The sequence below is a fragment of the Phocoena sinus genome, chromosome 10, assembly GCF_008692025.1.
Source record: "Phocoena sinus isolate mPhoSin1 chromosome 10, mPhoSin1.pri, whole genome shotgun sequence".
Lineage (NCBI taxonomy): Eukaryota > Metazoa > Chordata > Mammalia > Artiodactyla > Phocoenidae > Phocoena > Phocoena sinus.
Genome location: NC_045772.1, coordinates 100,852,975 through 100,867,434, shown reverse-complemented (window position 1 = coordinate 100,867,434; position 14,460 = coordinate 100,852,975). Strand labels below are relative to the sequence as shown.

At 38.4% G+C, this 14,460-nt stretch overlaps 1 protein-coding gene across 9 annotated transcripts in view; it reads right to left on the bottom strand.

Moving 5' to 3' along the window:
• Positions 1 to 14,460, bottom strand: part of ERC1 (ELKS/RAB6-interacting/CAST family member 1) — a 391,788-nt gene that overhangs the window by 239,764 nt on the left and 137,564 nt on the right. For all 9 annotated transcript variants that reach the window (XM_032647173.1, XM_032647178.1, XM_032647182.1 and 6 more), the window contains exons 9-11: positions 8,034 to 8,171; positions 6,637 to 6,777; positions 5,572 to 5,712 (exon numbers count right to left, since the gene is read on the bottom strand). In XM_032647173.1, the coding sequence (XP_032503064.1) occupies positions 5,572 to 5,712; positions 6,637 to 6,777; positions 8,034 to 8,171 (420 nt within the window). The remainder of the gene's footprint in view (positions 1 to 5,571; positions 5,713 to 6,636; positions 6,778 to 8,033; positions 8,172 to 14,460) is intronic.

Here is a 14,460-nt window from a genome sequence, read left to right as displayed (position 1 = left end):
CAGTATTTGTCTTTCTCTGTCTGACTTATTTCACTGCCCTGCTTTAGAAACAGACATGATAAAATAGTCAAATTCATTCAACATCTAGCAGAACTAAAAAAGCTGTATAAGACAGGTATATTGTTAATTAAGACCTCTGCGATCGACTTTCAAATTCCTGGGCATAGGTAACTTATTGATTCCATAAACAGTTATGCGTTAATGAATAAAACTAAAGCTGATTCCCAAATATAATTAATACATTGTTTTTATTCTATTATTATTTTAGATTTTATTCTAAACAGCAAAATTCATACAAATACCTTCATAAAACAAGAATGAGTAGGCCTGTTCCATACAGGAAACTACTGTAACTTCAGTTCCAACATGTAAAAAACTCAGAAGTCATCACTACCATTCTTACAAGAAAAAGTTGAAGAACAGAAAATCAATGACTTTTCTAGGACCTATCAGAGAACTGAGGTCACAGGAAAAATTACCCCTCCAACATCAAGAGACACTGGCAAACCCACAGAGCTGAAGCTGAGGTCTGCTCACCTGGAGCAGAAGCTGTGAGCAGAAACACTTACGTGGTAATTTTAAGGAACAGCTGGGGGCTGAGTGTGGACGTACAAGCAAACGAGTGAGAAAAGCCCCAGGGCCGGCGGTTTTAGGGGGGCCCATACTTTCATGCACTTTAATTCAGGAACCACACCAGGGTCTCACAGTGAAGAGCCAACAAAAATCCCCTTGTGGTTCTGGCTGCAGGAGGGGAAGAGTAACAACTGTGAAATATGCCCAAAGCGTACTCTATCCAAAGACAGACCCTCAGGAGTAAAAATTTTAACAGAGCTTTATCCCACCTGGGGAAAGGGCACTTCTCCCACTCTAGCCCCTGCTAGTAAAAAATAAGACTCATATATTTGACACAGATGTTGGAATTATCAGACAGGGAATTTAAAGTAACTATGATAAATAGCTAAAGGCACAGGACTTCCCTGATGGTCCAGTGGTTAAGAACCCGCCTTCCAGTGCAGGGGACACGGGTTTGATCCCTGGTCAGGGAACTAAGATCCCACATGCCGCAGGGCAACTAAGCCCGCGCGCCGCAACTACTGAGCCTCCGCGCCTCGGCTAGAGAGCCTGCATACCACAAACGACAGAGCCCATGTGCTCTGGAGCCCGTGCGCCACAACTAGAGAGCCCATGCATCACAATGAAGATCCCGCGTGCCACAACTAAGACCCAACTCGGCCAAATAAATAAATAAATAAAATATTTTTTAAAAATAGTTAAAGGCGCCAAGGGGAAAAGGAGACAACACCCAAGAATAGAGAGGCAATGTAAGCAGAGAAATGGACACTCCAAGGAAGAATGAGAAGGAAATGCCATATATTAAAAACATGTAAGATCTTGCTTATAATGTGGAATCTAAAAACGGTGAGCTCATGAAAGCAGAGCGTAGAAGGGTGGTTGCCAGGGGCTGGGGGTGGGGGAAATGGGAAGATGTTGGTCAAAGTGCACAAACTTTCAGTTATAAGATGAATAAGTCCTGGGGATCTAACATATAGGATATTGACTCTAGTTAACAATGCTGTGTTGCATACTTGAAATTTGCTAAGAGAATACATCTTAAAAAGTGTTGTCAACAACCTAAGTGTCCATCAGTGGATGAATGGATAAGAAAATGTGGTATGTACATATGTATGTATGTATACACACATAGGAATATTACTCAGCCGTAAAAAGGGGGAAAGTCTTTTCATTTGCCGCAATATGGATGAACCTGAGAACATGCTAAGTGAGATAAGTCAGACAGAGTAGGTAAATATCATTATGATTGCACTTATATATGGAATCTAAAACAAAAACAAAGACCAAGCTCATAGATACGGAGAAAAGACCAGTAGCCTGCCGGAAGTGGGGAGTCAGAGGTGGGCGACATGGGTGAAGGTGACCAGAAGGTACACATTTCCAGTTACAAAACAGTAAGTCCTGGGGATGTGATGTACAGCATGGTGACTATAAATACGTGCTGCATATGTGAAAGTTGCTAAGAGAATAAATCTTAAAAGTTCTCACGGGCTTCCCTGGTGGCACAGTGGTTGAGAGTCCGCCTGCCGATGCAGGGGACACGGGTTCATGCCCCGGTCCGGGAGGATCCCACACACCGCGGAGCGGCTGGGCCCATGAGCCATGGCCGCTGAGACTGCGCGTCCGGAGCCTGTGCTCCGCAACGGGAGAGGCCACAACAGTGAGAGGCCCGCATACCACAGAAAAAAAAAAAAAAAAAAAGTTCTCATCACAAGAAAAAAAATTATAACTATGTATATTGATGGATGTTCAACAGATTTACTGTGGTGATGATTTTGCAATATATACAAATATTGAGTTGTTACGTTGTACACCAGAAACTAATATAATGTTATATGTCGATTATAGTACAATTTTTAAAAAGTGTTCTCACCACACACACGAAAGGTAACTATTCAAGGTTGATGAATGTGTTAATTAGCCTGACTGTGGTAACCACTTCACAATGCATAAACAGATTAAAGCATCACGTTGCACACCTTAAATATATACAATTTCTGGCATTGAAAAAGCTGAGGAAAAAGAAAAGAGTGAAAATGGATATTGCAAACTCTAGAGCAACCTATATTTAGGTTGGAGGAGGGCATTGTGGGAGCAGTATAATAGGAAAACATCACTATTTAATTAAAATGAAAAGTTACAGTCTTCCAGAATGAAAGAAGGGAAAATACGAAAAGTAAAATGGCAATTAGTAGAAAAACAAGTAATAAATCAGAGTAGGGGGAAGCCACCAAGTCCTCTACCCAAAGGTAACTTTATTTTTTCTCATGAACCTAAACACAAAGTTTAAGAGATCATAAAAATAACCAGCTATAGAGGTATCAGGATAACAAGGAGATTAAAAATAAACAAAGAGGGGCTTCCCTGGTGGCGCAGTGGTTGGGAGTCCGCCTGCCGATGCAGGGGACGCAGGTTCGTGCCCTGGTCTGGGAAGATTCCACATGCCGCAGAGCGTCTGGGCCCGTGAGCCGTGGCCGCTGGGCCTGCACGTCCAAAGCCTGTGCTCCACAACGGGAGAGGCCACAACAGTGAGAGGCCCGCGTACCACACAAAAAAATTTAAAAATAAAATAAACAGAGAAAATGTGGGATTGTCATAAATAGGCAAGTTTGGAATATTAGTGAATAACATTTATTACTCTTGACAGTTACTGCTCAGTTTCATAATCCTAAATACATCTAAACAGTCTTATCTTCAATATTCCAGTATTAAATAGAAAATTACTTCCACTTATTTAGTGCGGGGGAAAAAAGTCAATTACCAAATCTGAATTAGTTAATCTCAAAAAAAGTATTTTCCTATTTATTCAAAAGTAACTTTAAGCTATTGGGTTTTCTTCCTTTCCTTAGCTTGAGAATGTGACTTCATTTCTGGCATACCCTAAATAATGATTCATCACGAAGTGTTCATGCTGAACACACCCAATGTATGGAAAAAGAACAGCACCAAGTCTCAAGACTAGGCTGGGCCCCCTTTTCATCAGTAACCACATGAACTGGACCCAGTTAATCAGAGTTGGTAACTCAGAGGTAATAAGTATGAAAGTGCTTTGAAAACTACCAACTGCCATATAAAGATTAGAGAGGAATAAATCAATGAAATGGATAGTAAATACCTGTACCAAATTCTAATATTCACTGGTATGGGTGACTATCACTGTTAAATTATCTCTTTCCAGGAAGCCTAATGCTAGTAGAAGAAAAATATCAGATAATTGAGATTTTTACATTGTTGTCTTACATTTCATCTATAAAGGAGCTGCATATTTTAATCTTACTCTGAATTGCCAATTTTCTAAGAGTTCGGGGACTCTCAGGAGTACAGTAAAATCGGACAAGAATGCCAAGAGAATTAATCAAGGGATAAATGGTATTTTGAATTTTAGGAGATTATTACTCCACTGGTAAGTTATTCCATATGGACACTACAGAATTTTCTACTATGCTGTTATTTAAAGCAAAGAAAGAACAGTAATCAAGACAGTATGGTACTGGCACAAAAACAGAAATACATATCAATGGAACAGGATAAAAAGCCCAGAGATAAACCCACGCACATATGGTCACCTTATTCTTGACAAAGGAGGCAAGAATACAGTGGAGAAAAGACAGCCTCTTCAATAAGTGGTGCTGGGAAAACTGGACAGCTACATAAAGAATGAAATCAGCACACTCCCTAACACAATACACAAAAATAAACTCAAAATGGGTTAAAGACCTAAATGTAAGGCCAGACACTATAAAACTCTTAGAGGAAAACATAGGCAGAACACTCTATGACATAAATCACAGCAATCCTTTTTGACCCACCTCCTAGAGAAATGGAAATAAAAACAAAAATAAACAAATGGGACCTAGAAACTTAGAAGCTTTTGCACAGCAAGGGAAACCATAAACAAGACGAAAAGACAACCCTCAGAATGGGAGAAAATATTTGCAAATGAAGCAACTGACAAAGGATTAATCTCCAAAATATACAAGCAGCTCATGCAGCTCAATATCAAAAAAAACAAACAACCCAACCCAAAAATGGGCAGAAGATCTAAATAGACATTTCTCCAAAGAAGATATACAGATTGCCAACAAATACATGAAAGGATGCTCAACATCACTAATCATCAGAGAAATGCAAATCCAAACTACAATGAGGTATCACGTCACCCTGGTCAGAAGGGCCATCATCAAAAAATCTACAACAACAAATGCTGGAGAGGATGTGGAGAAAAGGGAACCCTCTTGCACTGTTGGTGGGAATGTAAATCGATACAACCATTATGGAGAACAGTATGGAGGTTCCTTAAAAAACTAAAAATAGAACTACTATATAACCCAGCAATCTCACTACTGGGCATATACCCTGAGAAAACCATAATTCAAAAAGAGTCATGTACCACAATGTTCATTGCAGCTCTATTTACAATAGCCAGGACATGGAAGCAACCTAAGTGTCCATCAACAGATGAATGTATAAAGAAGATGTTGCACATATATACAATGGAATACTACTCAGTCATAAAAAGAAACGAAATTGAGTTATTTGTAGTGAGGTGGATGGACCTAGAGTCTGTCATACAGAGTGAAGTAAGTCAGAAAGAGAAAAACAAATACTGTGTGCTAACACATATATATGGAATCTAAAAAAAAGGTTATGAAGAACCTAGGGGCAAGACAGGAATAAAGGCACAGATGTAGAGAATGGGCTTGAGGACACGGGGAGGGGGAAGGGTAAGCTGGGACGAAGTGAGAGAGTGGCATGGACACATATACACTACCAAATGTAAAATAGATAGCTAGTGGGAAGCAGCCACACAGCACAGGGAGATCAGCTCGGTGCTTTGTGACCCCCTAGAGGGGTGGGATAGGGAGGGTGGGAGGAAGATGCAAGAGGGAGGGGATATGGGGATATATGTATATGTATAGCTGATTCACTTTGTTTTAAAGCAGAAACTTTAAATAAATAAATAAAGCAAAGCAAGAAACTGGAAAAGTTTTCTTTAACCTTTTTCAACTGCGAGTCCATCTTCAGACACTCTTCCTTCTTCTGCTCCAAAGCAATTTCTAGTGTCTTAAGCCGTGAGTCCTTTTTCAGTCCTGCGGAAGCCAGGGAAGAAGCATGCTCTTTCAGATCCAAGAGTGAAGCCTAAAAGAAGCAACATGCATCTAGAATAAATACTATTTATTAACAAAATGGAGATTTAAATTCTTAAATTTAGTTTCCTAGTGGAAACTATACATATACTGACATATTTCCATTTCAAGAACATGAAATACAGAACAAAAACATTAGCTCTGGCTTTCAAGTCCTAACTAAAACAAAATGAATTCCCAAGAAATACCAACTGAATAGTGATTTAAAGAGCTCTACCAATACATATCCATTCCCACAAAATAAATGGAGGTAGGTCAAGCTCTGTGAATGTAGGCAGTCAACCTTAGTAGCTACACTGACTTTTTTCTTCTCTTCTAATTTTGGAAGAAACATTCTATTAGAAACTTAAATTCCCGTAAATTTTCCTAAAGATATTAGAAAGAAAACCCTGAGAATGTCCCTAAAGCTCATGATTATCTGATCACAAGGCATTAGGCATTTCTGCTATTTAGGTGACATCGACAAGATTCTTCAAAAGTAAAATCAAAGTATATTAAGTCACCTAATTGGTCAACAATCACTTAAGATTTCTCTCCCAATGTTAAGGTGATCGTTAAGAGCTGATGTAAATAGACTGTCCCCCTTGTGCATATTCCGTTCGTCTATCAGCTTCCTCACCATGAGCACAATATTTCTCCAAATGTAACTGGAGAAATACTGTGATTTTAGGATCTGTAAAATGTCATTAACAAGTAAGAAGCCAACTCATAACAGGTGGAAGAGGTAAGACTTAGGAAATAAATGATTCAATCCACGATATCTCTGCAAAGCTTCCTGAAATAATCCCTGCTATAAGAAGATTCTTTAAATCTTCCAACAGATCCTTTTTTTATATGCATTCTGTAAACACCAACAACATATACACACAATGCACTGGCTAAGCAAACCAAATAATTCCATTTTGGTGATCTTGACCTCTTTCTCTGAGAGGTCGCCTTGCAATAGGCTGACTTTTTCTTTCAGGTCTTTAAGATCTTTTTTGTAGTTATCAATTTCCTCCTGCTTTTCTCGCTCATCTCGGTCCCGCTGGTCCTTTAAGCGTTCGATTGTCCGCTCCTGATAAGAGAGCACATCAATACATGAGAAAATTCCTTTCATACTTCTATCATATGACTGCAATTCAGCTTCTAGCTGATAAAACTTCACACTTCCATCCTCCATTCAAAAGACAGTGAAAGGTTGTTAATAATTTACCTTTTAAAGAATTCAACCTTCCAACCTATCTTGCCCTAACATACATCTGGTTTTGTTCTTTTGATTCCCGTAGGTTTCTTTTCCTATAACCTTAATTAGTATTAGATGTCCCTAGAGTATTCTTTTGGAATAATCTCATTTATTCAAATCCCAAGCAAGAAAAAACTTATACATATACCCTAAGGACAATAAGTAACAAACATTTCTTTTCTATATATATTTCACATGTTGCCTACAAAGCAATGGAAACAACTCACACAGAAAAAAGGAGGAGGTTGGAGAGATTATGATTTGTTGAGCTTAAAGCATAAAGAAGGATAAAGAAAAGAGAAACCATTAAAACTTCTGTCAACAGATACTCAGGAAGTTTGAAAGTTGAAGCAATTTAAGTATATTTATGGGTATTATTTCTGAATATATTCGGGGATCAAGCCTTGATCCCTGGGCACGAAGCCTGAAACATTCTGAGTCCAAGAGGCTTAAGGAACAGTAACCCTATTCCCTAAAGAAAAAATAATAAGAAGAAGAATCCAATTAAAATGCCCCACCAAGAGTCCTTAAACCTTAGCCTCCAAGACATTAACACTTGTCACGTTGGGCCACTTCTTTATTTAGTCAACCATTCCTGAAAAAAAACTAGGTTTGCTCATGAAGGCAAAATGAAGTGGCAAGGCCACGACTAGAAAAACAGCAAGTACACTGTGTTAATAACTAAAACCCACGAATATATTAGATCCCAGTGCAGCCAGTAAAAGAGAACTAACGTTGCCTCCTGATGGTCAGTGTCTGACATTCCCACATCACCGAATTCTAGCTGACCATACACATAAAAAGAAGATAGTAAACAGGGAGCACATGGCTGACTCTTTAGAAACTTCAGCCACTGCCCTCCAGTACGGAATCCATCCTGCCTAGCAACAGATGCTTAAATTGGCAACAACAAAACGCATCTTCTTTCCCTACACTGGGTACGTCAGCAACAGTACAGGCAGCTCTTTTCCCTTTCGCCAAAGCGACTTCTTCTGTCTTCTCTATCAAGTCTCATCACTAAAGTGACTTTCAGATTAAGGAGAAAGCAGAAGAAATGTGTCTGTGAGGAGTCTGGGCCAGTCACCCACCTTCTCGGCAAGGGCCTCCTCCAAAGTAGTCAAGGCGGTGTCAGTGTTGGTGGTGTCAGCCTGCAAGGATTTGACTCGCTCCTTCAAGCCGCTCATCTGCTTTTCCTTATCTCTAAGTTGCTCTTGGAGATTTTCAATCTGAGTTGTGCGCACACGTTTAAGGGGGGAAAAAGGAAATTAAGAGAAATACAAACAGTCACAATAAAAATCATTTTAAGTTGGAAACAGGTAGATCAGGGTTGTCGGTGTGTGCTCTGTAGAAATAACTTAACCCTAAGGGTCTTATAACTTCATGCAAAGCTTTAAACTGAGAACTTATAGTCAGAAGAAAGAAAAGACATACACATGGGTATGGTCATACATGCAGAGTCATAAATCTCTATAAAGAAATAAGGAAAGTAGCTAGGGAGAAAAGACCCAACATATAGGAATGGGGATAAAGGGTCTTAAGACCCACAGAGAGGAAAGCCATGAGAAACTGGATTACTTCCAAACCAACAGTACAAATGCCCAGAGAGATTCCTTTAAAAAATGCTGAGGGAGGACAGCAAATTGAACAGCTGTACGCTAAGAAAAACAAATCAGCTGTAAAAAGGAAAAACTGTTCTTAAATGCTAGTGTTCAAGTTCGGTTTTTATATCATCTTTTATTTGAACAGCAAGCATTTTCAATGAAATTTATTATTATAGTTATTCATTCCTTTATATACACTAGTACGCATTCATTTACTCAAAAAACGATTGGTGAATTCTCTATTCTGTGCCAGGCACTAGTGACACAAAAGAAAATGAACAGACCCATTTTCACTATAAGATGGGAAGGGGACTTCATGTAGCTGAATCCACGCTATGGATGGCCTTCCATGCCATCCTAATGAGCACACCTTTTACTCTAGACAGATGGGAACTATTAGGGACTTTTAAGCAAAGAAATGGTCCGGTCAGTTCTGTATTTCAGACTGATAATTCTGACAGCTGTGGAGAAGATATTCACTATCTATGGGGAGTTACGTAGAGACATGGAAACAGCTAGGAGATCGTATCAATTCAGGTAAGAGAGTTTGGAAACTAAATGAGCTAAGAGAGATGGAAAATAGGGGATGGGTTTGTGAAACAGTGTGGAAACAGCATATTATCACTAGGGAGACTCCCGTACACACAATGAAAAATAGTAAGCAAAAATATGGAGGAACTGTAGAGAGATATTCTTAATAAGCGAAAGGAAAATAAGTAAGACAACTATTCTAAAACTCACAAACTTCATTCTTTCATTCAGCTATGTGCTAGGCAGTTTTCTAGGTGTTGAGGATACAGAATTAATCCAAACAGACAAAAATCCCTACCCTCAAAGAGCTTAATCCTAATACGGTAGACAAGGAATGAATGAATGAAATGAACATAGTATGTAGGATGGTGCTAAGTCCTAAGGAGAAAAATGAAGCAGGAGAATATAATATCATCATCTACTCTTGAACTAGCTGGTTTATTTCACATGGCTTTCAAAAAGCAACGTAAATGTTATCTGCTTTGGGACGACTTTCTTGCTCTTACCTCCACGACAATAAGATGGCCACAGTCTGTATGCCATCACACATGAACAAAGTATTGATCTATATACATACATACACACATCTCCCATTCTTTTCTCTATCTATACATTTGTCTCCATTCTTCCATCTATCTATACATTATAGCACGAATCTCCAACCATATTGTTATTACTCATTCTATACACATCTCCACAAATAGACTGGATCTTACTCCTCTACCCCAGCTTCGTATCTTCACATCTGGCACACATCAGGTCTATAATAAATATTGGTTCATTAGTCAGTAAATAATACATAAGCTTGGACTTTTATGAACTGTATGTAGGTATACACATAAACTTCTGCCAAGAAAAGAACTACAAAAGAACCTAAATCCAACCTTCAGATAATTCCTGCATCAATCCATTTAATATAAGCTCTTTAAGGGTCTGCTTCATTCCAAGCAGACCCTTCCAAGAGGAAGTAAAAAAGGTCCCTCTCTACAGTCCATGAGAATTCCACAGCAGAACAAATAAGCTAAGCGAAAAGATGCAGCGAACTCAGAATAGGGAACCATGAGTACTGTAAGGCTTGGATTTTCACTCATTAACAAAGGAAGAATCCTACAGGTGAACCATTGAAATTGGCTCCAGTCTTTTCTATGCCAATAAAGTCCAAAGCATACTGTGAGAGAAAAGACCATCACATATGGGAAGCATTAGTTTCCTTTAGTTTAATCAGACACTCCTATTGGAATCTCATATGGATCAATACTTAGGTAAATTCACAACCACTAAAGAGATTTTGCCACTTAAAAATCGACTACTCCATAACATACAGAAGCCAATGCCCTGGTGTTTACATGTTTAACCAGCTGTGTGGGTCATCTTAGTTGCTGACATATAAACCTTATACAAAAAAAAAAAGATATGATGATTTTGTTGATTAGACTTTTTTTACCAAGAAAGAGCCGTACAACCACCTTTTTTAAAAAATAAAATTTCATAGAACCAACCAAGTTTTACATACAAGAAAACAGAGATTTGTTTTATGAGCCCACCTAATATACAAACAGCCCTTACACACATAAGGGCTTTCTTTCTCCTCCATCATCAGCATCTATGAAAAAATTAAGATGTTAACTGTTAACAATTCCACTTGTATAATTTGTATGTAGTCCAACTATTAAAGGGATCCATTATTCTTTGCCAGCAAAAACAAAAAAAACAAACAAACCAACAAACAAAAAGACTTTTCCTGATATACTCAGGTGCAGAAGCTGCTAAACCAGGTAAAATCCCCATTAACAAGTTCTCCCTAAGCTACTTTCTTATCCAATTACCCAGCTGTCTAAACTGTTGAGTTGGAGGGGAGGAGGACGATGCCTATTCCTGGAGAGCAGAAACAGCCATTCCACGGCGAAGAAAGGGCAGCGCTCACTAGAGCTGTCTCCTTTGGGCAAGCTGCTATCGGCAAGGAAGACTTGCAGTAGATGCAGATGTGTGCAAACCAGCTGCAAGAGCATTAACCCAAATGCGGCTCTGTGTGGTGAGTGGTAGGGTGGGTGTGTACAAAGCACTTTCCATTTACCCAGCGTCATGATGGACAGCAGCTGAATCCTACTGAAAACTCCTTTTATATATCCTCACTTTGGTTGCGACTCAAAATCGTGATTTTGTGATCAAGGCTCTCTGGGTTCAGACGCGTTGCTAACCAAGGGGTGTATGAATGCTATCATATTAATCTTGCCGTTATTCTCTTCTTTTAACTAATCCAATATAGAGGCTGTGAAAACTGTTCACCCTAATAGTCCCATATCACACCATTTCAGTATTTACTATGCAATTTCTATAAAATATATAGTGGAAATCCCATTCTATACCAAGTTCAATTATCCGCAGGATCTAAAATATACTATTTACAAAAGCTTTGACTATAACAGCTAAGAGAAAAACTGGATCGGTTATGCACATACTTGACTATTAATGATAAAGATGAGTGTTTCAGAATCATGCTAAGTGGAAAAATACTCCTTTAAATATGCTCAGAATATGTACCCAAAAAAGAGGAAAACTTTCCATTTTGTAGAAACAGAAACCACAGAATCTCTAGAATGGCAATATGATAAAAACAACAAGAAATTACTCGTGATGGGGGTGGTGGAGGAGGCAGAGGCAGTGGCGACACGAGGGGCCACTAACACAGAGAGTGTGGTATGCGTCAGGCACTGTTTTCAGCAATCTATGTATAACAGCTATTGAAGCTCCACCACAAGACTATAATTATTAGGCAATCTAGCTCCAGAATTGTACTCTTAATCACTGTGCTATAAATAATATGTTCTATGATGGGGGGAAAAGAAAGAAAGAAAAGAAGAATCACACAAAGATGTCTCAAGCATCTTTCCATAAACGATTCCTCGTTATTAAGTTGTGTTTATCAATAAACACAATGTTATTACTACAGTCACATATGAAAATACTCTCCCCTACAGAAGCAAAGATGGAAGGGTGGAGCATCTTCCATGTACTTCCGTGTACAGTCAAACATAACACAGTAAAGCTGGTGGGCAGAACCAAAGGCACTTGATATCAGGATCAGTATCATGATAGTATTAGGACAGTCTGTTTAGCCTTTCAAGGGGTAGAAGGAGGCTAGTTTATTTATACACACGGACTAAGGAGCACTTAACAATAGCTAAAAAAGCTTTTCTTCTTTTACTTTAATAACTTATACTTAATAATATTGAAAATAAAAAATTGTTGCAGAAAATAACGTATTTTATAATTCTATGGGCTCTTCCTACTTTATGCATAACCGATCTGTATTAAGAAGAAATCATTAAGCAGCTATTAACATGTATTCAATTTCTGCACGAGTAAAATTGTGTAGAGATCGAAGGAATTGGTGTTTATTCTATATATGTGTCCCTGGTGATAAATAGGGAGGGGGAGGGTCAATCAGGTTTACACATACAGCCTAAAATCACAGCGAAGAACTTAAAAGAGAAGAATTCAAGAAGGAAACACTTTTTAAATAACTATTTAGAGAAAGAAGGCGTTTCCCTTAAAATAACCTCTCTAATTAGAGTATAACTCTGTTAACTGGGCTAGAAAGAAAATAGAAATAATTATTACATTAAATAGAGCCTTTCTTCTCCTCGTACAATTTTTATTTTACAAAGAGAGAAAAACTGATGAAAGAGGAAGACTAATGCAGAATGCATGCTGCACGTGAATCCATCAAATCTGCACACCAGCTCCACACTGGCACAGATTGCTTAACATCTTTTGTTTTGTTTTTTATCAGCATTGCCAGTTGTCAGAAACTATCATGGTTCAACGTGGGTGATTTATTCCTAGTCAAGTGGAACTGATTACTCTGCTGCTGAGGCCCTAATCGCTGAGCAAACGTAGAAGGGACTTCCTATAGGATGTAGTTCTAAGGACAACAAATCCCAAAATACTTCTTGCAGTCACCTAGCTACTTGGAACATCACTGAAAGGAAAGAATTTTTTTGATGATGCCTCCACGCTTGTTCTAAGCAGCCATCAGTGCCAAATGTATTGTGGAAAGCAAGTTACTCAGAAAGGCTCTGACCTTTACCTTCTTGGTTAATAATACCTCTCAGTATCAGTGGTAAAAGTACAGTCTGGATGAACTGGTCATAATCAGCTGGCAAAAGAGACCTACAGTAATCAATGGAATCTAAAAAGGAAAAATTCACTAAGTCCCCTGATCTACGCAATTGTTTGTCTACCATCCTGCAGGCCTGTGGAATGTACTAACAAGGCACAACTATACTTTACCAAAATGATCAGGGTTTGCCCAGACTGTACTGGCCTCTAAATTTTACTTGTCCAGTTATGTGTTTCCAATGACTAGAGGACACAAGAGTTAACAAAGTCACGTGGAACTCTAAGCAGTGTTTTAAACACAATTTATGTTGTTAAAACTCCCATATCTATATTCTCAATTACTGTTTAGGGTCTTTAATAAGCCCAGCAAAGATTTTGGCTGACAGCCAATTATTTCTTTGGTTGAGTTTCCCCCCAGTTGTGCTATTCTCTCATCATATAAGTAATGGACGGATTACCGTGATGAATAAATAGCTAGCTATGTCCCACAGGGCAAGTTACTTGTTCCTTCTAATTACTTACCTACAAGACAAAGACCACTAATATTCCTTTCAATTCTAAAATACAACTGTATTCTTATGATGGGAAAGACGAGAACATTTAAAAAGTAATAAACTTCAGCAGAGTACTACTGTATCTTATCTTAAAAACTGTTTAAATTGAACTATACAGGAAGTATAGGTATGACCTTTAGGAAAATACAGAGTCCATTGCTCTGGTTAGATTTTATTAATTGTTGGGAGGGAAAGTAAGTTCCTTGATAGACTTGCTCATGGTACAGATAATGGAACTAGGGACCTCTTGAATTAAAATAACTGGATAATATGAAGCAAAAGCTGGTGAGACCAAAGGTCACTGCCAGTCAAGATCTGCTTGGTAGACAATTCAGGAAATGGCTCAAATACTTCTTTTTATATCTGGCAGGCATATATAAAAATTTGACGGATATTCATATGCCAAAATTGCTCAAAAAAAAAAAAAGAGGATCCATAAATCTATAGTGGCTATGCTTTTGAAGCGGCAGCAATGATGAGACTGTACTTAGGACCTCAATTCACATCTATACAAATGGCACCCCTTGAAGTTGTACAATAACAATAGATAGAACACTCTTAGATCTAATAGTTCACTACATTTTAGTGATGAAAGAACTCAGTATTTTTAAGTAACTAATTAAAGCAGAAACACTAGGCTTAGTTTCTGTCCATCCCCCCACAAAGAACCACTATTCTTTGTATTACTTATTACCAATAACAAAGTT